The 24,088-nt window shown below is 43.8% G+C and overlaps 1 protein-coding gene across 33 annotated transcripts in view; it reads right to left on the minus strand.

Moving 5' to 3' along the window:
* NRXN1 (neurexin 1) overlaps positions 1–24,088 on the minus strand; it is a 961,778-nt gene that overhangs the window by 112,207 nt on the left and 825,483 nt on the right. For 23 of the 33 annotated variants that reach the window (XM_088666843.1, XM_088666839.1, XM_088666830.1 and 20 more), the window contains 2 exons: positions 2,746–2,835; positions 61–380 (listed from right to left, as the gene is read on the minus strand). In XM_088666843.1, the coding sequence (XP_088522969.1) occupies positions 61–380; positions 2,746–2,835 (410 nt within the window). The remainder of the gene's footprint in view (positions 1–60; positions 381–2,745; positions 2,836–24,088) is intronic. The other 10 variants (XM_088666850.1, XM_088666849.1, XM_088666847.1 and 7 more) reach the window with 1 other exon arrangement.

A 24,088-nucleotide genomic window follows, 5' to 3' on the forward strand; every position in this document is an offset into this window, starting at 1 on the left:
GGGGAATGTAAAAAGAAAAGAAAACCCAAACATCAAGAAATTCCATCATGGCTGACTAACCTGACCAATGGGCTCTTTTGTTGGTGGCTTTCCTCTTCTAGCTGTGCTTGTCGCCAGAGTGGTGGTGGTTTCCATGACCGACGTGGACATCTCAGACTGCATTGCAGTGGCAGTTGACTCAGTTGTCATAGAGGAAGGCACTTCACCAACGAGTCTCACGTTCCCTTCTATCACTATGTTGGTGTCGCTCTCGGCGGCCATGTTGAGGACTTTCAAGCCGTTGTAGTAGAGTCCAGAAAGCTGCCCCTGAAATGGGTGGCCCCGCTCCTTGCCTCCAATTTTTATTGTCGCTTGGCTATTGAAGATTGTGAGCTGACGCCCTGCAAAGATAGTATTACATACATGCAAAAAATGTTGATTGCGAACACTACACTCTTAAACAGAGGATGATTTTTTAAACAGATTGTTATGGGGTGGAGGATGAGAGCAATAAACTATAAGAAAGGAATTTTGCTCATAATTCATTGCTTTTTTTAATGAGGTGCCCATGGAATGCAGAATTGTCAATCTATGTATGTAATTTCTAAAATTTACGTTGGGTTTGCTTTTCGCTTGAAAGGCCAATTGGGAATTTTTTTTCATCTATTTGCTACAGATTATTTCCTCACCCATTCTTTTTTATCATGATCATTATTATTTTGGTCCAAACTTTAGAGGGGTGTGTGTGTGTGTGTGTGTGTGTGTGTGTGTATTTGTAGGTCAGATTTCTGATTGCCAGTTCTATCAGGCAAAACATGCAGGATTGCAAGGACTGCAAATACTTATGTATAACATTTCTCTCACACAAGCATTCCTCTACGTAGATCTACGTAATATGTAAATATGCCAATATTCCAGGTCACACACAATGCTAAATCATAGTTTAGTGCTATGTGGACCACCCAGCACAAGTTCCAAGTGAAGCATCAGGTTCACGCCTTTCCCCTTCCACGCCCCTCCTTTCCGCGCACAACAAAAGAGGGCGAGTTTTTCTGAGTTTAGTTTTGCTTTCAAAGAACCTCCACTTTGCATTATGTAGAAATCAGGAATCCTCGTTTAAAGCAAACAACGGTTCCTCAAACAAGCTGGGACCATAAGCAATGGTTTGGAGTTGGCCTGTTTACAAACGGACCAGTCTGTTTGACATAAGGATCCCTAGTTTGTATGTAACGCCAAGACAAGGTTCCCTAAGAGAGAAAGTAAACATAGAAAAAGCCTAGCTTTCCATCCATGCAAGAAGTGGTGGGCAAAGTTTGTAAACCTGATGCCTTTATTGGGCTTGTGAGGGCTCATCCATGTGACACTAAGCCACAGTTTAGTGTTACATGCAAATGCCGTTACTTTGTTTAATGAATCCTAACGTTAAAAATATATATCATTAAATACAAGCATTAACATATCTATCCTATTCATTTGTAAGGCTATCTGCTCCTGAATTTCCCTGTAAATTCATACACTGGTGCCTCGCAAGACGAATTTAATTTGTTCCACGAGTCAATTTGTTTTGCGAAAAATTCGTCTTGCGAATCGCAGTTTCCCATAGGAATGCATTGAAATTTCTTTTTTTGCCCATAGGAACACATTAATTAAATTTCAATGCATTCCTATGGGAAACCGTGATTCGCAAGATGAATTTTTCGCGAAACGAATTCGTCTTGCGAGTCACCATCAGATCACCATCAGATCGCAAAATGCATTCGTCTTGTGAAAAATTCATCTTGCAGGGCATTCATCTTGCGAGGTACCACTATACATGAAATTTCCTATCACACACACACACACACACACACTGAAGAGGCATGAGATACATACTGTATACTGAGCATTTCAGAAACAAACAAAAAATGCTAAAGAAAGAGAGAGAGAGATGTCTGATTGTCTTTCAGCAAGGCTACTGAATAAAAGAAAAAGCAAGAAAATTAAAAGAAACAAAACGTTCTGGATGTAAAAAGTAAGTTCGAGGAATGAAACATATATCAATGAAGAGTCATGTCACATTGCTATTGAAAACAGAAATCCTCACCAATACAAGCTCATTATTATTATTATTGTTATTCATAAACATAATATTCTGTTTTGCAGATTGGTTTCTGCTCATAATAAAAGCATGCACACAACTTTAAGCTCTTTTAATTAGTGTTTGTTTCAAAATCCCCTTTGAATGTAGCCAACGTTAAAGGGACTTCATCTCATTTGGCAATCATATTGCCCACTATTTAATATCACCTACAGTTTAAACAATGATTTTTTTTTTTTGCTTTGTTTCTTTCAGGACCGTAATGAAGATCTCATAACTACATACAGATACATACATATATATATATATAAATATATATAAATATAAATATATTTAGTTAATAATTTAGATGATGGAACACGTAATATAATCTATGAATGATTTATCAGTTTTGGTTAATGCTTGCTATGAGTACCTTCATAGATTGAGTTAGTGGATTATATTTAACAGTCCCTTTAACCTTAAATTAACAGGGTAAGATTATTAAACAGGCGATACCACTAAAATGTATATAGAAATTATTATATACACGGTATGCAAATATTTACTCTACAGTTTACTGTTTAAAATTTGTTTTTAATTTAGTTTTACTGAAAATTTATTGTTTTATGTTTATTGGTGTTACAATGAAGCACTACTCGGTTATGTTCAAATTATTTTTTATTTGAAGTTTTAATCAATGTTTTTACCTTTGTCGAGTAGCCATTCATCAACTACTCGACCAAGCCGATATGGAATTCGCTGTCTAGCAATCGCCAGGCGCTCGTTATCATTGTTTCCTTTAAAGTTTAAAGAGACATTTCATTGGTTAAAATCTGTAAGGTCAAAGGTTAAAAGTTAATACTTAAAGCTTGAGCTATACAGTTGCCACATTATTATTTTTTTGGAAAAAATTTGGAATGTTTTAAAAAGCTCTACCTAGAACATTTCATGGTTCAGACTCGTCATTCATTCATTTATTTTATTTTAGCAAACAAAATTATTCCTATGTTAATTGAAAATTAGAAATCTGCATTTGAGCTAGGTTATTAAAACTTAAGTTATAGACAGACCCCAAAAAAACAAATTTAAACATCAAACACTAGCGTTACAAAAAAAAATGTTCATTGACCTCAGGGTTTTGTCTTTTTTGTTTTGTTGGTTTTGATGTTTCTTATTAACTAGTTAAAACAGGTTCAGGTGAAACAGGTTTAATTTTGCAAAATACCTCTTGCTCCAACCTCTTACTCCGGGTTAGTCATTTAAAGAAGAAGAACATTACAACGCTTAACCATCGTCAAGGACACACTTACGTCTGAGATCTAGAAAGCGATCTGACATAATTTATATCCTAGTCAGGAAAAAATACATTTTTAAAATTCTCTAGCTTCCAAATCAATTAATCCCAAAGGCTTCAAATATACTGAACAGGTAGCAAAAGGAAAACAAGACAAGAACACATCAGGTTATTAACTGCTTGGATATCATTCTGGAATGTAAAGAATCAGTTCCCTCACAGATCACCAAGGCTTTGACAAAAGTAACACCAGAAATGATGGTTTAAATGTATCTAGAAATCTTGATACCGAAAAGTTTGGTCACAATGAACCACACAACCTAATGTGTATCTACTCAGAAATACGTTTGATTGAGGCCAAGACTGCAAACCCTATTCACACGTACAGGATTAAGGATCCTGTATCCTTAATCCTGTATCCAGGATTAAGCCCCACTGAAAACAATGGCACTTACATAGGATTGCATGGTTAAGTCAGACTGAAATCAAAGGGACAAGAGAGTTGTTAAGTCGTGCTGATTTCAGAGGGAATTAACCTTCACTCTTTAGAATGGGGTCGTTGAAGTGCACAGAGATTATAAACATGCCCATTACTTTATAAGCTGTGATACACAAACCACTTGAGGTCACCGAATCTGTGTCAGCCTGTTTTATGCTTTATGTTTTGCAGAGAAGATTAAGCCAGAGGTTTGGTGACACTGAGGATACGAGAGAGGGGTGGTCATGGATGCCACCAGCAAGCCGGTCAATGATGCTTATTCCTCCACAAATTGAATATGCAGTTTGAGTCTCTGCTTTACATTAATGATAGGTGAGAAATGAGAACACTTCTTTCAAAATGCTCTTAAAATGGTCGGAGGCAGCAGCGCTCCCGAATACCAGTTGCTGGAAACCACAGGAGGGGAGAATTGTTCTTGCGCTCAAATCCTCCTTGTGGCTTTCACACAGCATCTGGTTGGCCAATGTGAGAAGATGCTGGACTCAATGGGCCATTGGCCTGATCCAGCAGGCTCTTCTTATGTTCTGGCACACACACAAAAATGGCATGCCTGGTTCACACAGGAACAAATGTGGAAGCTTCCTGAGAACACAAGCTCCTGGAGGCAATGTCATGTGGCAGACAGTTTTAAAAAGCAGTTATGGCTGAGTTGATATTTGCCCCCTCATTTGCAGATGAGCAACAAGCTGAAGCATTCTGGGAGGTTTTTTTTTAGGATGTTTGCCTATGCTGACAGTGGTTCTTCTGTATCTCCTACTACCTAGGAATGAAATCACATGACAGCATTGTAGCAACATTTCCAGTGGGATTTGGGTGGGTTACCAGCAATGGGCCACCAGGAGAAGCAGTGCTGTTCCAAAATGGCGCCATTGATGAAAAAATGGGGAGCTGGTGACAACATTAGCTTGTTTTCAACCCTTCTCTACCATGTAGACCTTTTGACTCAGCTGTCAAAGACTCTGTGCTCCTGGAGATTTTTAACTATTCCATCCCCAACTCTCTTTTTCCCCAGTCATTTGCGACTCTGAAGAGAACATGAATTAACTGGCACAAGACATACAGTCACCATTCATTATGTGGAGCAGCTTCTGTATTCTTCAGAAGTGGTTACTAGTTCTGAACCTTATGTGATGCAAGACAAGGGCCTGGGAAAACTAACCCCAAAGAGAGGACCGGCAGCCCTAGTAAAAACTTTTGTTCCCCATGTCTAGTCTCAACATGATATGCAACCTCTAACCATTCTTCTCTGTCACTGAAGTCCCACACTGGTCACTCTTAATCAAATTCGAAATGGTTTAGGAAATACGCATGCAAATTATACACAGTTAAAAACCACTTTATTCTGTTGTTCTATTTCTTGATCTGGCCTTCTGACTTGTAGAAGCAAAAATGCAAAATTCCTTCCCCTGACTTTGAAAGTTTATAGATTTGGAGCACAGTGTGGTTTCGGTAAATCTGAATCTAATCATCGGTGTTTTATTTACTTCTAAAGGTCTCTTTCAAAAACTATTCCTGCTAAAACTCTATGCTTTGTGGGAGTTTAGGAACTTCAGTGGCTTCCTATAAGATTTGAAAAATCTGCAAATTACATTTCATTCCGTCTACCGCAATCTTGCACCACTGGGAGCTAAAAAGCTAATGGAAAGTGCAGAAATTGCCAGTTGATTTGTAAAGGTCACACACATATAATAATTTTTGATTACTTTGACTCATCTCTCAAAAGAGTATGTGTAGAGGAAATTGTGTCAGGATTGTAACACAGTGTTTTTTTTTTCAGGTTCTTGCAGCAGATTATACCAATGGTAAAGCTTTGGGGGAACAGAATCATACAGATTTTTTTAAATAAAAAAACCCATATGCATAATCCATCCCTTGGATATGCAGCCCAATATGCACAGAGGGATTGAATCGATGGAGTGCTTCTTCCTTCACCAGCGCACATGTGAAGCACATTGACGTCGTCCAGAGTGGGAGTCTTCACATCTCCTGTCTTTGCATCCATTCATCCCAGCCCGGGGCGTTGGTCATGGCATCAGCCCATTGTGCCAGTCAGTTGAATTATTACTCACTATTATTATTTATTAAAAGATGCCAAAGGAATGTGCTCCAGCTCTCCATGCTCTTTTTTTCAAACTTTCCATGCACCAGAAAGTCTCTGCTCCAGTCAGGTATCCCTTTTTGAGTTATTCTGTTCAGGCATGAATACCTGACTCTTGGCAAGGTCCAGTCAGCACGTATGGAGAGGTAGCAAGGACCAGAAACAGAGAGGAAGGAGGCCAGCAGGCACAGGAATCCCTAGCAATTTCCTTCAACAGTTAGCTGCTCAGACTGAGGGACGGGTACTGATTTTGACACTTTAGAACCACCTGCCGCATGTGTTGTGCTGCGTTTCTTCCTTTCTGCTGTGCGCATGGTATCTTGGATTGAGATCCATGCAGTTCCTCCCCCAAAGTAGCTAACCCAATGGAGCACAGAGTATGGAATCGGTTTCTTCTTCTTCTTTTAAATATATATTTTATTAAAGATTTCTTGGTTTACAAATAAAAAAATTCCTTCAGTAGCACCTTAAAGACCAACTAAGTTTTTATTTTGGTATGAGCTTTCGTGTGCATGCACACTTCTTCAGATACAGTGAAATAGAAGTCCCCAGGCACTTATGTAGAGAACAAAAGTATTATGGAATTGGTTTCCGACCCACAGAGCACCTGGTCTGAACCCTTGGAGATCTACAGCATCCTTAACCCCAGAATCCACACTCTTCACATCAAGCCTACATGCAGTTTCAAAATCTTGTGTCTACTTTTCTGACGAACCACAGGGAAGTTGCAAAAGAATTCTGTTTGTTGCTATAAGATGCTTCTGTTGGCAGTTGGTGCACACTTAGGCTTTAGAACACATCTGAAGCTCTTGCTCCTCTCAGCTTCTCTCCTCTCCTGTTGACAAGGATGACTGGCGTATGCCAGCATTTGCTTCTATTGTGTTTGCGAAAACAGAGTGCTTTGCAAAGCTGAAGAAATCTAGGAATCAAGGGGCATCCTTGTGGCACAAGCCAGATCAGAGGAAGGTGGAGTCACTTCCATTAGAGAAACCTCCTGTGCTATAGCTATCCTTCCTGCATATATCCTGACTTTATGAAGCTCAGAGCATGGGAACAGAAGCCTCACCTGCAGAAGATTAGAAGGAGAAATAGAGCTGCGGGCCATCAGCGTACTAATAACAATGCACACCAAAACTCCATATGACCCCACTCAACTGTTTCATGTAGAGGTTCATCAGCCTGGGAGACAGAACTGTGGGACCCCACACTAGAGACCCCATGAGGCTGAGCAAGGCAGTCTAAGAACCACCTTCTGGACCTGGGTATCCAAGCAGGAATGAAACTACTGAAACGTTGTGCCCCCAATACCCAACTCAGACAGTCTCCCCAGAAGTATACCATGACGGATGGTATCAAAAGCTGTCAAGATATCAAGGAGGGTCAATGGAGTCACACTCCTCTATTTCTCTCCTCACACAGGTCCATATCAAAACCACACCTGAATCCCAGTTGAAATGGATCTTCAAAAGCTGTCTCCTCCAAGAAATGGGTCTGGTGGGAAAACACCCTCTCAAGAACTTTGGCCAGAAAGGGAATCACTTCCTTCAGGCAACCTGGGACCATTCCTTGAAGAGAAGCATTAGTTTCCTCCCTGGATCATCCAGATACCCCCCCTCTGCCAGATTTTAGAAGCCAAGAGGGGCAAGGGTACAAGGGGTTGCGTGAACCTGACCAAGTACCTTGCCTGGTCCTCAAACTGCAGCAGCTGAACTCCATCCAACAACATCAGAGAAGACATCACTCCAGACATCTCACCAGGATCATTAGCACCAATGATGAAGTCCAAATCTTGTTAGCAAACTTTTAGCTAAATAGCTCTGCAGGACAGCAACCCGAGGATGCAATGAAGGTGGAGAAGTAAGTTTTATTTATTTGCCACCTTCACTGGATGGGCTTGAGCCTGCGCAAGTGCGCATGTACCAGTGTTCACTTACATTTGTTGGGAGTTTATCTTCAGCTGTGCTCAAGTCATGTACCTTCATTGCTCTGAGCTCCAAGGGCATACCACAGAGCTTTCTAAACATTGCCAGTTGGAGGAGGATGTTCAGGTGTCATTGGGCCAGTCTGGGTCAACTCTACACTACAGAGATTGACCAGGGCTTTGACTGAAGAGCATGGAAACTGAAAAAAAAAAACTCCCCAGAGCCTTCTGAAAGCCATTTGGATCAATTAGTCTCTGCGAGAGGACCATCTTAATAGTCCCCCCGCCCCCAACACCTATTTTTCTGTCTCAGTTTGCATTGTTGTGAATACTACTACCAATCCTGTGTTGCCTTTGGACAGCTTTCTGTTACATCTTATCTCCCCCATAGAGAGACAACTGTTTTTTGAAAGGGAATGGAAGGTGTTAGCAATGACAGTGGCTTGTGGCGTGTGAATATCTATTGTCCCACAATGAAGTCCGGATGCAGGGCCGACTTGACATATTTCGTTCTACGATCCACAGGGTAAAATGATGTACCCCCATTTATTTAGGAAAACTTTTTGCAATGTGCAAACACACAAACACACACACACACACCCCAGTCACATAAGACATTAGTAAAATAAAGCAAGAAAGTGTGTTAGCATTCTGAAATTGCAGATCTGGCCAAAACTAGCGAGTCAAACTAAAAAGGAAATGTAGTATGTCAGAGGTTAGAGCTCCTTATCTTTGTTATGCACATATGAAATACATTGAGACCATGTTCACCCATGTGATAGGATGGCGCCCTCTGCTGCAGTTGAGGGCACAGACCAGCTTAGGAGGCACAAGAGTGGCCGCACAACACATAGTCCTTCCCCGCCATCTTTTTGCCTGGCACCTGCTTGCCACTCCCTCAGACAAACACTGCAATGCAAACCAGCCTGTGGCACACCAGCAAAGGAAGGCATGATGGCCTGGGTGGCTGCCTCTCTCCCTGCAAGCTAGGTCAAGGCCCTTTGTCAATAGGACTGTCTGCGCTTGCCAGCCCAGGCTAGCACCAAGCAACGCAAGCACCAGGGCATCAATGAGGAGGGATGGGAAGGGTGGCGGGGCCCAGGAGGAGTGGCCGGAGGAGGAGGCTTCATCTGCCACACTCACATATTTGCTGCCATGTGTGTCTGTCTCATTCTGTCCTGAGGATGCTATACCCTGCTTATAAAGTTGTTTCGAGGAGAGAGGGTATACTCTGGCCATCATAGAATTAGTAAACAGCCCAAGGGCCCTTTGGTCCAACCCCTTGCAATGCAGGAATATCAACTAAAACATCAATGGCATATGGCCACCTGACCTCTGCTTAAAAACCTCCAATGAAGGAGTGTCTATCACCTTCCGAGGCGTCCGTTCTGGTGTAGAACAGCTCTTACATATTGGGTTCAATAGCAGGTGAGATTGCCATTTCCCCAGATGCCCACCCACTTTCTGTCTTTCTTACTTTCTCTCTTACTCATTCATTCATGAGTGTAAATTTCACGTAAATTGTGAGTTACCAGTATTGCCTGCATTGACTGCCAGGGGTTCTCCAGGGTTCCAGGCAGCAGTCTTCTCCAGCCCTCTTTGGAGACACCCAAAATTGAACCTGGGACCTTCTGCACACGCTCTACCCGTGAGCTGCAGACCCTTCCTTGAAACTCTGCTCCCATGCAGGGTTCGTTCTAGATCATAAGAACGCAAGAAGAGTCTGCTGGATCAGACCAATGGCCCACATAGGCTAGCATCCCATTCTCACAGTGGCCAACCAGGTGCTTGTGGAAAACTCACAAGCAGGACCTGAGCACAAGAGCACTCTCCCCTCCTGTGGTTTCCAACAAGTGGTATTCAGGAGCATGAATACCATCCATTGGGGCTCATGGCCATCCGTTAATTTGTCAATTTGTTACTTTTTCCGTGTATAAGACTAGGTTTTGTTCCTAAAAAAAATGCCCAAAATTTGGGGGCGTCTTATACACGGCGGCCATCTCCTCCCATTTTCTTAAATCGGAGTCTCCCAAAATAGGGGGCATCTTATACATGGGGGTGTCTTATAGGCAGAAAAAAATACGGTATTCTTCTGAAGCCATCCCCTTTGGTGGCCTCCTGAAAGCAAACTGATAATTGATAACTGAGGTGGCGATAGATCTCAGAGGAACAGCGACCACCGAGAAAAGGGAACCCTCTTTCCCTTCCTGCGGTGCAAGCTCCCTCCTCACGAAGGTGCTTTGCAAAACAAAGAGGCCACTTGCTCTCCAAATCTGCACACTGGGAGCAACAGCCTCTCTCCTGTACCCCCTCTTCAAGTTTGGGGTGGGCGTTTTCCTGTGCCTGTCTTCAGGGTTCTCCTCCTCTTTATTGCCTCCATTTGTCTTGTTTTGATTCAGAGCCTTTTCCGCGGCTGCAATCAATAATTAAAGGTAAAAGTATCCTTCTCCAACTCAATCTTACTCCCTTAGTAATAAGGGAGCAGCCTCCACGCAGCATCGAGTGACTTAGATGGAGAGACTGCTGTGTTATATCAGGGAGAAGCAAGAGAAGATAAAAAAGCAACAAGGAGGTGATAAAAAAAGCCTTTGGCTGTTAAATTAAAGGTCACATTATGCTATCATGCCTACCAGAAATATATTAAAAAGGGGCCTTTTATAGTAATGGTGAAACGTTTAGCTAGTTGATACTATACTGTGAAAGCTAAAATGGGCATCAAAAGACGCTTATATTATTCAGGTGTAAGAATGAGGTGTAAAATGGAGGATTGCAGGATCTATAACCCTCCGCTCTGCCTCATTATAGACCAGGGGGAGGGGAAATGCTTCAGCCCAAAGGGCCATGTTCCTTTGGGGCAAGCTTCTGGGGGCCACATGGCAATGATGTGCAGGGCCTGAGGCAAAAAAAATAAAATTAAAAAAAATGGATGTGGGGCAATGGATATAAAATGTCACCTTTGTTCAGCAGGTTTGTTTCTCCACACATTTCTCTCCATTTGCCATCAAGGGAAGCAAGAGGCATGATCAGAGTTGAAGGAAACATTCCAGCCAGGTGAAAACATGTGTGAAGCAGGGTCGGAAAGGGGCAGGGGTGGGCGAGGGGTGAATGCTCATGATGTAATTTCCCCCCTTGGTTTTAATGAATGCACAGGTTCTGCTTCTGAGTCTGTTGTTTTGTTTTTGCAAAGGCACCTTGAGTCACCTGCGATGAGAGAAGGGTCCCTCCAAACTCAATAATAATAATAATAATAATAATAATAATAATAATAATAATAATAATAATAGATAAATAAATATTTAAACGTTAGTTTATACACGAGCTTTCACACAGCAGCAAATTAATGCAGAAATGAGAGGGTCTCAGAAATAAATGCATGCGAGACTGGCAAGTTGTGGCAAAAAGACTGATTCATTCTGCCTCATTCTGACATTATTGAGGCCTCGCTGCATGCTAAAATACCCCACAGCAAACATAGCTCCTCCCAAACTGCACAGGGGCTCTGCAGAGCCACAGTGTGCTTAAGCATAGCGGCCCAATTGATTCTCAATTCAGAAAGGAAAGAGGAAGGTCATTCTCTGGGCAAAGCAGGGCAAATCAAAATAATAACAATGTTAAAAGGGAAAAGAGCCAAAGGGGCCAGCGCTGATGGAAAATGGCATTTAAGAGATAAAAATCTGTTCTCTGTCAGCAGCAGAGCCAAAGAAGTAGCCCTTGGCCACAGAAAGCTTTAGACTCTCAGCTACGTCTAAGAGTGGCATTTCAATTTGTGTATTTTATGCCTTGCAGATATTTGACTATAAAAGAGTAATACATTTCAAATTGAAAGGTTTAAACTTGTACATTCAGGGTTCTTTGTTTCTTTCTTTCGTGCTTTTGGCAAGGCAGAGCCACAGAAAACCATAAATTGTAGACGCAAAAGCTCAGCGAGATAAAAATCGCAGAAGCACTTGGGCACCTCACTTCCACAAGGAACAGCTCACAACGCAGTAGAGCCACGAAGACCCCCCAAACCACCCCACTTTAATGGACTTTTATCAGGAAGAGCGATAGCTACTGGATGAACGAGTGAGTGGCAGGAAGTAATTTGCTGCAGCAATATCATATGTTAAAATTACACCCAGTAGTGATGTATGGAAGTGAGAGCTGGACCAGAAAGAAGGCTGATCGCCGAAGAATTGATGCTTTTGAATTATGGTGCTGGAGGAGACTCTTGAGAGTCCCATGGACTTCAAGAAGATCAAACCTATCCATTCTGAAGGAAATCAGCCCTGGAAGGACAGATCGTGAAGCTGAGGCTCCAATACTTTGGCCACCTCATGAGAAGAGAAGACTCCCTGGACAAGACCCTGATGTTGGGAAAGATTGAGGGCACAAGGAGAAGGGGACTACAGAGGACGAGATGGTTGGACAGTGTCCTCGAAGCTACGAACATGAGTTTGACCAAACTGCGGGAGGCAGTGGAAGACAGGAGTGCCTGGCGTGCCCTGGTCCATGGGGTCACGAAGAGTTGGACACGACTAAACAACAACAACAAAATTACATCCTGCCTCCCACAAACACAGATGGCCTTCAGGGAACATGATATGAATTCATGGAAGAGAGGCCTATCAATGGCTACTAGATGTCCCAGACTGGTTGGACACAGAGGAACCAGCTGGGGAACCCTCAAGGGAAGAAAGCTCGAAGCCCGAGAATTGGTGGTGGGATGACCGTGAGTGATCAGAGGGAGAAGACTAGGAGGTGTTGGAAGCTTATAGTGTGCAGGGAGAGTCTGTGGCAGACGCAGGAGAGGATAGAGGCCAAGAGGCAGAGATGAGTCTGGCTGCTGAAGAATTGCAGGTGTCTCCCGCTCCTGCTGCAACAAGCTTCCCTCCCCATTGGTCTCCAGAACCAGGAGAGGCATGAAGAGGGGAGAGGAGAAGTTAGCTTCACGCAGGTGCAGATTGCTTGGGGAAACCCTTGCATAGGAGGGGTCTTGGGCAGCTGTGGGGAACCAGGGACCTTCAGTCTCAGCAACGGCTTCATGGGGGCAAGACCTGCTAGAGATGAGTTGCAGTGCTCATTAGGCCTGGCTCTTCTGTGCAGCTCCTATTTTTGCTAGTAAAGGGGAAACTCCAACTTGCTTGGTGTCATTTATGGCTGGCTCGCTCCTGTCATTAATAATAATAATAATAATAATAATAATAATAATAATAATAATAATAATAAATTATACCCCGCCCATCTGGCTGGGTTTCTCCTGCCACTCTGGTGCGGCCTCCAACCAAATATTAAAAACTGTACAGCATCAAACATTAAAAACTTCCCTAAACAGGGCCGCCTTCAGTTGTCTTCTAAAAGTGAAATAGTTGCTTATTGCCTTGACATCTGCTGGGAGGGCGTTCCGAGAAGGCCATCTGTCTGGTTCCCTGTAACCTCACTTCTCGCAATGAGGGAACCCCCAGAAGGCCCTCGGTGCTGGATCTCAGTGTCCGGGCTGAATGATGGGGGTGGAGACGCTCCTTCAGATATACAGGACCGAGGCCGTTTAGGGCTTTAAAGGTCAGTACCAACACTTTGAATTGTGCTCGGAAACGTACTGGGAGCCAGTGTAGATCTCTCAGGACCAGTGTTACATGGTCCCGGCAGGCGCTCCCAGTCATTAGTCCAGCTGCCGCATTCTGGATTTGTTGCAGTTTCTGGGTCACCTTCAAAGGTAGCCCCACGTAGAGTGCATTGCAGTAGTCCAAGCGGGAGATAACCAGAGCGGGAGATAACCAGCTTCCCATAGGTATCTGGTTGGCCACTGTGAGAACAGGATGCTGGACAAGATGGGCCACTGGCCTGATCCAAAAGGGTATTATTATGTTATTTTGTAGCATATTGTCCTAGACAATCCGCTACCATCCCCTAAAGTAGGAGTTGGATGCCCACTCCCATCATCCCTGACTACTGGTCATGTTTCCTGGGGCTGATGCTAGTTGGAGTGGGGCTACCTTTGAAGGTGACCCGGAAATTACATCTAATCCAGAATGTGACAGCTAGACTGGGAGTGGCCGCCGAGACCACATAACACCAGTCCTGAAAGACCTACATTGGCTCCCATTACGTTTCCGAGCACAATTCAAAGTGTTGGTGCTGACCTTTAACGCCCTACACGGCCTCGGTCCAGTATACCTGAAGGAGCGTCTCCACCCCCATCCTTCAGCCCAGACACTGAGGCCCAGCTCCGAGGGCCTTCTGGCGGTTCCCTCACTGCGAGAAGTGAGGTCACAGGGAACCAGGTAGAGGGCCTTCTCGGTGGAACACCCTCCCACCAGATGTCAAGGAAATAAACAACTATCTGACTTTTAAAAGACATCTGAAGGGAGCCCTGTTTAGTTTTTAATGTCTGATGTTTTAACACTTTTTATTATTATTACTAATATTCTGTTGGGAGCCTCCCAGAGTGGCTGGGGAAACCCAGCCAGATGGGCCAGGTATAAATAAATTATTATTATTATTATTATTATTATTATTATTATTGAGTCCAACAACATTTGGAGAGCACCAGTTGGGGGGAAACTATCCTACAGCTCAAGGCGATTCTTTCCCACCATCCATTCCACCTATGTTCTCTGCTCCTTTGTTTCCTTTTCCCTGCTCTCTCTTACGCAGGCTCTCTCCCTCTCTCTCACACACAAAACCCCACCCCTGACACCGAGCTGCTTCTTTTCTCCAGCGAGAAACCCATTTACAACTGCAAACCCCATTATTCAGGACACAAGCGGCAACTCCTTTGTTATACTTAACCATTTTTTAAAAAGGGAAATGGATAATCTTTCAAAGAAAACAGCTCCTCTGACACAATTTGCAAATCCACTCTCTCTCAGGAAACTACTTGACCTTTCCCACAATAGACTGGAACACAAGAAATTGCGTGAGGATATTGCGGCTGTCGCAGATTTACAGGTTCCCCCCCCCTCTTCCAGGTGGCTTCATTAACAGAGTCGCACGCGCCTGAAATGAATGCATTATTAAAATGAGCTGCATTGCGCTCTTTAAATATTAGCAAAATAAAAGCCGCTTTATTTTGGAAACCCACGCTGCCAAGGATGATAAAGCGCGGAGCTTACAAGCCAGCCCTGAAAGAGACAGCCCTTCAAAGCTAAATGTTGGAAGGTTAGCGATGCAATATTGATGATTTCCCCCGCTTAATAAACTTATAGGATTCGCAGAACGATCTGTATCCTATTATCGATCCCCAGGCAAAACTCCAGGAGAAGTTACTGGCAACGGATCAATAGAGGGGGAGGTAAACAGGCAGCTGTTCCTCTCGGTCTTCTTGATGGAAACGAATGCGTGCAAGAGCCATTTCCTCGCATCGGCCTGAAATATGGCGCACCAACGAGGAACACCGCGGCATACAGATCAATATTCAGAGGCCGAAATATGCACAGCCAATTATCATCAGAAACATTCGGAATGGATTGTTAGCAGGGAACAAAGCCCGCAGCCATATCCCTAGAATGAAACCTCCAAACACTGCTGCGCCTAATGGCCTGATGCTTGAAATGTGATTTAAAAATAAATAAATAAATAAAAATGGTCGAAGGCATCTATGCTGTACGTGGCCCTGATACAGTGGTACCTCTACTTACGAATTTAATGCGTTCCGAACACACATTTGTAAGTCGAAAAAAATTGTAAGTCGAATCCCATAGGAATGCATTGGGAGAAAAAATTCGTAAGTCGAAGCAACCCTATGTAAAAATTCGTAAGTAGAAAAAATCCTATCTAAACAGCATCCAAGATGGCGGCCGGAGCTCCGTTTGTAAGTAGAAAAATTCGTAAGTAGAGTTATTTGTAAGTAGAGGTACCACTGTAAATCTTTTCTTTCTAGAGCCTCCTCCTTTTTCATCTGTTTCTGCCAGAGGAGCTGCACCGAGGAAACAAGTGCAGTTGTTCCAGGTTAGTACCCCAAACTGGGGTACTAACCTGGGGGTTCTCAATCTCTGCTTTAAGACATTGGCAGTAAACTGGTGTCATGAATCCCATAAGTGGAAATTTTCTTGATGGGCCACAATAACAGTATTGACACACTGCGCTCTCCCATATATCAGGGTAGTGGACAGCAATATATATATATATATATATATATATATATATATATATATATATATATATATATATAACATGTTTAAACAGCATTAAAAGCAGTGCAGCACAATATCCAGGCCTGTCAGCATAAAAAAAAAAGGTCTTCGAGAAACGGCTGAAAGTCAGATCGTGAGGGTGCCTGTTGCATCTCTGCTGGATGAACGTTCCACAGCATGAGACCAGTGGCACTAAATGCCTCATAAGCCTTTGTAACATAGGAGGCAAGCCAGGCCATATGCACACCATATGTTATTAATTTGTCGTTTTTATTATTTCATTTGTACCTCCACCATTCTTCCAAGAAGCTCAAGGTGGCTCACATGGCCCACCTGATCTGGAAACCAAGCCTTATGAATTGTGTATGCCCAGCCTGGAAGAGACTGAGAGGAGATATGATAGTCATCTTCAAATATACAAAGGGTTGTCACGAGGAAGTTGGAGCAAGCTTGTTTTCTCCTGCTCTGGAGGGAAGGACTTGAACCAATGGATTCAAGTTACAAGAAAGGAGATTCCGACTAAACATCATTAAGAACTTTCTTACAGTGAAGAGCTGTTCAATGGTGGAACGGGCTCCTTCAGGAGGTTGTGGACTCTCCTGGCTTAGAGGTTTTTAAGCAGAGATTGGATGGCCATCTGCCATGGATGCTTTAGCTGAGGTTACTGCATTGGCAGGGGAATGTACTAGATGACCCTCAGGGTCCCTTCCAACTCTACAATACCTATGATTCCACATTCAAAGCACTATGATACCACTTTAAAAAGTCCTGGCTTCCCCCAAAGAATCATGGGAAGTTTAGTTCGTTAAGGGTGCTGAGAGGTGTTGGGAGGCCTGTAATCCCTTTTTTCGGATTGCTGTCCGCTATAGACAACATGCAACTTACCTATTTCATTAGGTAAAGGTTAAGGGTAAAGGGGCCCCTGACCATCAGGTCCAGTCGTGTCCAACTCTGGGGTTGCGGCGCTCATCTCGCTCTATAGGCCGAGGGAGCCGGTGTTTGTCCGCAGACAGCTTCCAGGTCATGTGGCCAGCATGACAAAGCTGCTTCTGGCGAACCAGAGCAGTGCACGGAAACGCCGTTTACCTTCCCGCTGTAGCGGTTCCTATTTATCTACTTGCACTTTGACGTGCTTTCGAACTGCTAGGTGGGCAGGAGCTGGGACCGAGCAATGGGAGCTCACCCCGTTGCAGGGGTTCGAACCGCTGACCTTCTGATCAGCAAGCCCTAGACTCAGTGGTTTAACCCACAGCGTCACCTGGGTATGGTAATCATTAGGTAATCATGCAAATTACATTGCCATTAGGTTATTTTACCCTTTTCATTTCAATGCAAAGGAAACACAGTCCAAATGGGGTCGGGGAAGCAATCAATGTTGTGTTGCTTGAAGACTGAAAGCAACAACAACAACAGTGAATACTGATCACAGTCATTTGATTGGTTTCTGTTCTGAACATGGGATGTATACGGTGACAATTCAGTTTCCATTTCCCTCAGAATTCTCAGACATCCCAATTTCAGCTGCTATGGAATCTCCCAATTTTGATTTTTAATTTTCTGAAAACAGGACGAGCAAGCCTCTGCTAGGGGTTTTTCAAGGTACGAAACACAGACTATGAATCCTTCGTGAAGCCTTAAAACAGTAGTCCAAATAAATCTTAGAAGGCATCACAGGGATTGTGTCCTGACAGGCAAGATATGGTACTTTCCTGCTTTGACATGATTACTGTACTTTGCCCAGCTCAAGTTAATTCCCCTCTGGAAAGGTCAGATATGTTCAGCAATATTTCCCTCAAACCAGTAAAATAAAGATACAGAGAGAGCCACAGCAGGACGCCAATCAGGAGTCTAGGCGGAGGGGAGATGGCTTTGCTTTGTACGAAAGGCTTCAGTCTACTTCTGTTGAAAATCCTTCCTCATGCTTTACATCCAAGGAGATGGTATCAAGGCTACGCAGGTGGGAGATGCAAAGCTGACTCATTCATGAAGGTAATGAGACTGTTGGATGCAATATTGTAATGGGAAATTTAACCGCAAAAATGGGGGGGGGGAGGAAGCTAGAATTACCTCACCCCTAGAAGCATCTAGCCATTCTAGAAGTGAGATTGAACTGGAGGGTGAGGTAAACAGAGAGGTAGGAGTTGCTTCTTCCCCAGATGTTCCAAGAGGGTGTTGTTCAGCTGCCCACCATTATCCGGAGCTTTCACCTCTATGTTTCTTCTAAGCACTTCCGTCCCTGCAAGCGCTGCCACAGCCATTCTGGATATTGTCTTACCAATCTCGTGAGCCTGGGATTTGTGTTGCCAAGCGCTCCTGCTCAGGCTGAGGGAGCTTCCAAACGGTACTTGATTCTTGAGGTGGGATGGATACAGGCCCGGACTGGCCATATGGCAACTCAGGCAAATGCAAAAGGGGCCAGCACACTAGATTTCATTATATATATGAAAAGAAAAACCCTCCCAAAATGTGATGGTGTGTGAACATCAATGCAATTATGGGCTGCATGAATAGGAGTAAAGCATCTAGATCAAGGGAAGTAATAGTGCCACTGTATTCTGCTCTGGTCAGACCTCACCTGGAGTACTGTGTCCAGTTCTGGGCACCACAGTTCAAGAAGGATACTGACAAGCTGGAACGTGTCCAGAGGAGGGCAACCAAAATGGTCAAAGGCCTGGAAACGATGCCTTATGAGGAACGGCTTAGGGAGCTGGGTATGTTTAGCCTGGAGAAGAGAAGGTTAAGGGGTGATATGATAGCCATGTTCAAATATATAAAAGGATGTCATACAGAAGAGGGTGAAAGCTGCGCCAGAGAAGCAGACACGGAACAATGGATTCAAACTACAAGAAAGAAGATTCCACCTAAATATTAAGAAGAACTTCCTGACAGTAAGAGCTGTTCGGCAGTGGAATTTGCTGCCAAGAAGTGTGGTGGAGTCTCCTCCTTTGGAGGTCTTTAAGAGGAGGCTTGACAGCCATCTGTCAGGAAAGCTTTTATGGTGTTTCCTGCCTGGCAGGGGGTTGGACTGGATGGCCCTTGTGGTCTCTTCCAACTCTATGATTCTATGATTAACATTGGCAGCAAGAAATCGCCCAGTGGTGTCTCCATCCACCAGAGGCACAGGGGAGGCTTTCCCTAAGTCAGATCTGGGAAGGGGAGAGAGAGAGAGAGAAGCAGAGGACAGAAGTGAAAGATGCCACACCTGGCTTTTGCTTTGGTGTGGCATTGAAGGAACATGGCTGTCTGTCTTCTCTTCCTCTCTTTGGTTGGCAGGTTGGTCTCACCTTGCCCAAACAGCTGGATTAGAAAGGGAGAGACCTGTCCCTCATCTGGGCAGGTGGTCTCTGGCTTCCAGTTACAGAAAGGAAGGCATGCAGAAGGGAGCAGCTGGCTTGCAGAGTTCAAACAATGCCAGGCTTCCAAACTAGATGGAGAGAACAGCAGGGGAGGAAACTGATCCAGCATAGCAAGGGTGGATTTATTGACCCCAGTGCAAAGCTGCAACACCTGCTAGAAGCCTCCCCACCTCCCACAAGACTAAATGGTGAGGGGTGACTGAGTTTAGTAGTGATCAGGACTGGCCCAAGGCAAGGCAAGCGGCCATGCTTTACCTAACTAGTGAAACAAAAATGATGGAATAATGCCTGGAAGAGAAGGGGGTCATTCCCTGCTCCACATACTAGGAGCTCTGGGGTAGATAACTATTCACTGCTAACACACTAAACACGTACTTAAAGGGGTATTGTTCTTAATGTGCGCGCACACATGATAAACACAGAGAAATAATTTGACATACTGTTTGAATTTGGACTGCTGTGCCCTCAATGATGTCGTCAATTTTTGGTCCCTGCCTATTACTGTATGGGGACAGGATGCTAAGGGCTTGTGTGCAGTGGCGGGTGTGTGTGTGTGGAAATCACAAAATAGAAACAAAAAGGCCCCACCCACCCACAAAAAATTATCAGTGGGGTTGAAAGGAAAATGAGGCTCACATTGGGAATGGGTGTAAGAAAGAGATTAATATCTTCTCAGAGACCTGAATTATTTAGGTTGTGCCTCTCTCCCTCTCTCTTTTTTTTATCCAGAGCAGACATGAGTGTCACTTTTTCCATTTCCAATATGAATTATAGTACTTTTTCTGAATTAGGGAGCTAAACAGAAGTTCTTGTCCTGAAGACATGAAGTCCTATTGCTCTGTCACAACTAACAACACTGGCATATATATATATATATATATATATATATATATATAGAGAGAGAGAGAGAGAGAGAGAGAGAGAGAGAGAGAGAGAGAGAGAGAGAGAGAGAGAGAGAGATGTGACCATTTTTTAAAAGCCTTATGGCCCAGGGATATCTCAGAACACAATGTCATTACACAGAAATTAATTTTGTTTTTTTGTTTGTTTGTTCCATATTTGGGATGGCAAATTGTCTGGCTCAAAGGCTCAAGACAGCACTGAATTTATGCTGCCTTTCAAAAGGCCCTGGTCTCAGAGCTACCTCAGGGCTGCTCTAGGAGTTAATGGAAACGCAATGCATCACCGTTACGATGGTGAGACTGAAAGAGTTAGAACATAAGAAGAAATGCCTGGATTCGGCATCCTGTTCTCTCAGTGGCCAACCAGATGCCTGTGAGAAACTCACAGGCAGGATTTGAGCACGAGAGCAACTCTCCCCTCCTGTGGCTTCCAGCAACTGGTATTCAGGAGTAGTGCTGCCTTCCACCGTGGAGGCCGAGCCAAGCCATCTTGGTAGTAGTAGCTCTTGATAGCCCTCTCCTCCATGAACTGGTCTTATCCTCCTTTAAACCCATCCAACTTGGTGGTCATTGCTGTCTCCTGTGGGAATGAGTTCCACAGTTTAACTACGCACTGTGTGAAGTGGGACTCATGAACACTGCATATATTTGCTGGCAAACAGAACGGTGCTAAACACAAGCTCCATTGCCCGGTCAAAAAAACTCTAGGGCAGAACTGAAGGGGCACATTTTGGATGAAGAGTTCGGGGTGTGGGGTTGTATTGCACTGGACAACACTTCCCATGATTCCTCATCATGGGCCATGCTGCCGGGGTCTGATTGGAGTTATAGTCCCCATCACGTTTAGGCACTAGATTGGGGAAGGCTGGTGCAAGCTGCTGAATTGAGGACTATGGCATCAAAGCCCTTATTGGCCTGGTCTCTGTGGTGTTCCTACTGCTCCTCTTCAACCCAGTCAGAACAGGTGACCTGAGGAGCCAATGAGGGCTTGGCTGGCTCCACAGAACTGAGACCCTGGCTTGGATTCTCAGTCTGAGTCAGCTGTCCCACTGAGTAAAAGGTAAAGGTAAAGGACCCCTGGACGGTTACGTCCAGTCAAAGGTGACTATGGGGTGCGGCGCTCATCTTGCTTTCAGGTTGAGGGAGTCAGTGTTTATTCACAGACAGCTTTCCGGGTCATGTGTCATGACTAAACCGCTTCTGGTGCAATGGGACACCATGATGAGTGCCAGAGAGCTGTTTACCTTCCTGCTGCAGTGGTACCTATTTATCTACTTGCACTGGTGTGCTTTCAAACTGCTAGTTTGACAGGAGCTGGGACAGAGCAATGGGAGCTCACCCCGTTGTGGGGATTCAGACCACCAATCTTGCGATCAGCAAGCCCACTATGACTGTGTGTTTGCATATGTATACAGTGGTACCTCGGGTTACAAATGCCTTGGGTTACAAACAATTCGGGTTACAAACTCCGCTAACCCGGAAGTAGTACCTCAGGTTAAGAACTTTTCCCCAGGAAAAGGCCCAAACAATTACCGCCCAGTCAGCCTGACATCAATACCAGGAAAGATTCTAGAGCAGATCATTAAGCAATCGGTCTGTGAGCACTTAGAAAGGAACGCTGTGATCACTAAAAGTCAGCATGGGTTTCTGAAAAATAAGTCATGTCAGACTAATCTGATCTCATTTTTTGACAGAATTACAAGCCTGGTAGATGAGGGGAACGCTGTGGATAAATGTTGGAGGGTATGATTTTGCCCCCCCAATCCCCGTTTGAGTTTTCTAAGAGGCTTCTGTTTGGTCACTGCAGGATACAGCATACTGGAATAAATGGGCCTTTATAGTCTGGTATGAAGTTAATAAACAAACAAAACTTTGGTCTTTGCAGTTATAAATATATAATGTTTCCCAACCGTGGCTCTGCCATCTCTCAGGTCAACAGTTCAAGGCATCCTTTGGGCTTGATGCCTAACAAGATGCGACCTTGTTCTCTTAAAAAGAAAATCGCTGCTATTCATTTCACCCTTTCTTCCCATTACAAGGGAGTCTTCATGCAGAAGAGCAGTCAAACGCACAGTCTGTCTCCCACCTGCAATCTAAAATATTACAATCTCAAGAGGGCTCCGAGACACGCTTTCCCCTCAGCCCCGAATATTTGGAAACTGCTCGAAGATACTTCAAGTTCTTAAAACTGTGTTCTTCTGTTCTTGTGTTTACCATGCTTTGTTATGAATCTTTTAAAAGGACTCTGCATTTTCTAAATGCTTTATAGCAGATCTGGGAGCACTGCTACTCATTTGACATTTCCCTGCCTCTTACAAAGCAGCGGCATTATGTCATATATTTTTTTAACCAAAGGAGGCGGAATCTGTCAGCGGCAGAGCAATGGCGAGCACACGGCACATTTTATTAAAATCTGAATTTAATTACAGAATCTGTTGCATCTCGGAAGCGATAAGCCTTCGCTTTTTTTACCAGGTTCTCCAGGATGAAAAAGGGAAAGATGTGAAAGAAAGGGAGGGGAAAGCCCACAGCTACAAAACCGGGGGGGGGGGGGGGTGAGAGCAAATGCCTGTCTCCCCTGTCTTAAAGAAACATTATATAGCATTATCAGACGGAAGAAAGCTGATAAGTTGTCAAATAAAAAAATGAATAAATAACACAACGACTTAAGAAACTTTAATAAAACCTATTGATAAGAAGGGACTGTAAGACACTCCTTGGCAAAAAAAAAGACGGAGGCAAGAAAAAAAGAAGTCTGTAGGGTGGAAAGATTTGAAAACCTTTGAAAGTGTATCATTTTTAATAGAAGGCAAGCTAGCAGAGGAAGACTAGGAAGGTGGCCAGTTACTTCTTCAAGGCTGTAAAACCTTGGCCAAAGTGGTCTTCCACAATGTTGCTGCAAAGTATTGGGGGGGGGGGCTTTGTACAAACGTTTGCTCCACTACTGGTGGTTATTGCATACTTGCTGGTCACAATATTTAAACTAAAAAGAAGTTTATTTTATCCAGAAGCAAGCAGAGCGGGCGAGGGCAGGAATCACCGCCCTAACTCTGATTTGGCTTTAAACATTATTGTGTACCCAAATCTCTTGGCTAAACAGCATTGCCATGGAAGGAGTGACTTTCTTGAAAGTCTCCTCTCCAAAATACCCCTAGGGCAGAGTCAATGCTCAGCTCAGTAACAGAACTGAATGGGGCGGGGCCTGTTCATCCCTACTGAGTACAGTATTTGCAAATGAGTTTAAATTGCACAGTGTGTCACTAGCTCTTATTGGTGAATAATTTTGATTCCTACAGTGAAGCGTACTGATGATAAATTCCAGAAGTTGCAATACTTATGGTACTGTAGATGACATTCAACACTAGTCCTGCTCGCAAGTAGATCCATTGTAGTTAATGGACATGACTCACTAAAGTTCATTAATTTCAGTGGGTCAACTCTGAGCAGGATTTACTTGAATGCAACCCAAGGAAAGCAGAACCGAAGCTGTAAAATACACAAAACACTTTTTTGACAATATGTTTCTCGTACTTTTTCAAATTAAAAATTGTACACCTGTAACAAAAGGTTTAGAAATGGTAAGCAGGTGAAGATGTCTGCTTGCCTCAGCAGAGAATTAATCAGGTTTGCTATTGCAGGAAGCTTAGATGATAAACGCCTAATTTCTTCAGTGTCTGTGAAGGAGGGATCAGCTATACAGTTCAAATGAAGAGGCGTCTTAATTAATCTGCTGGTCTTGCTTATTCTTAATTAAACCCAGAAGCAGGTAGGGGAGATAAGTTAAAACACCATGGCAACAAGTGACTTCTTAAAAAACAGGCAGAGAAAACCAGAGCCAAAATGAACTACGGGCACACAAATGGATG

This window comes from Zootoca vivipara, chromosome 3, assembly GCF_965207765.1.
Source record: "Zootoca vivipara chromosome 3, rZooViv2.hap1.1, whole genome shotgun sequence".
NCBI lineage: Eukaryota > Metazoa > Chordata > Lepidosauria > Squamata > Lacertidae > Zootoca > Zootoca vivipara.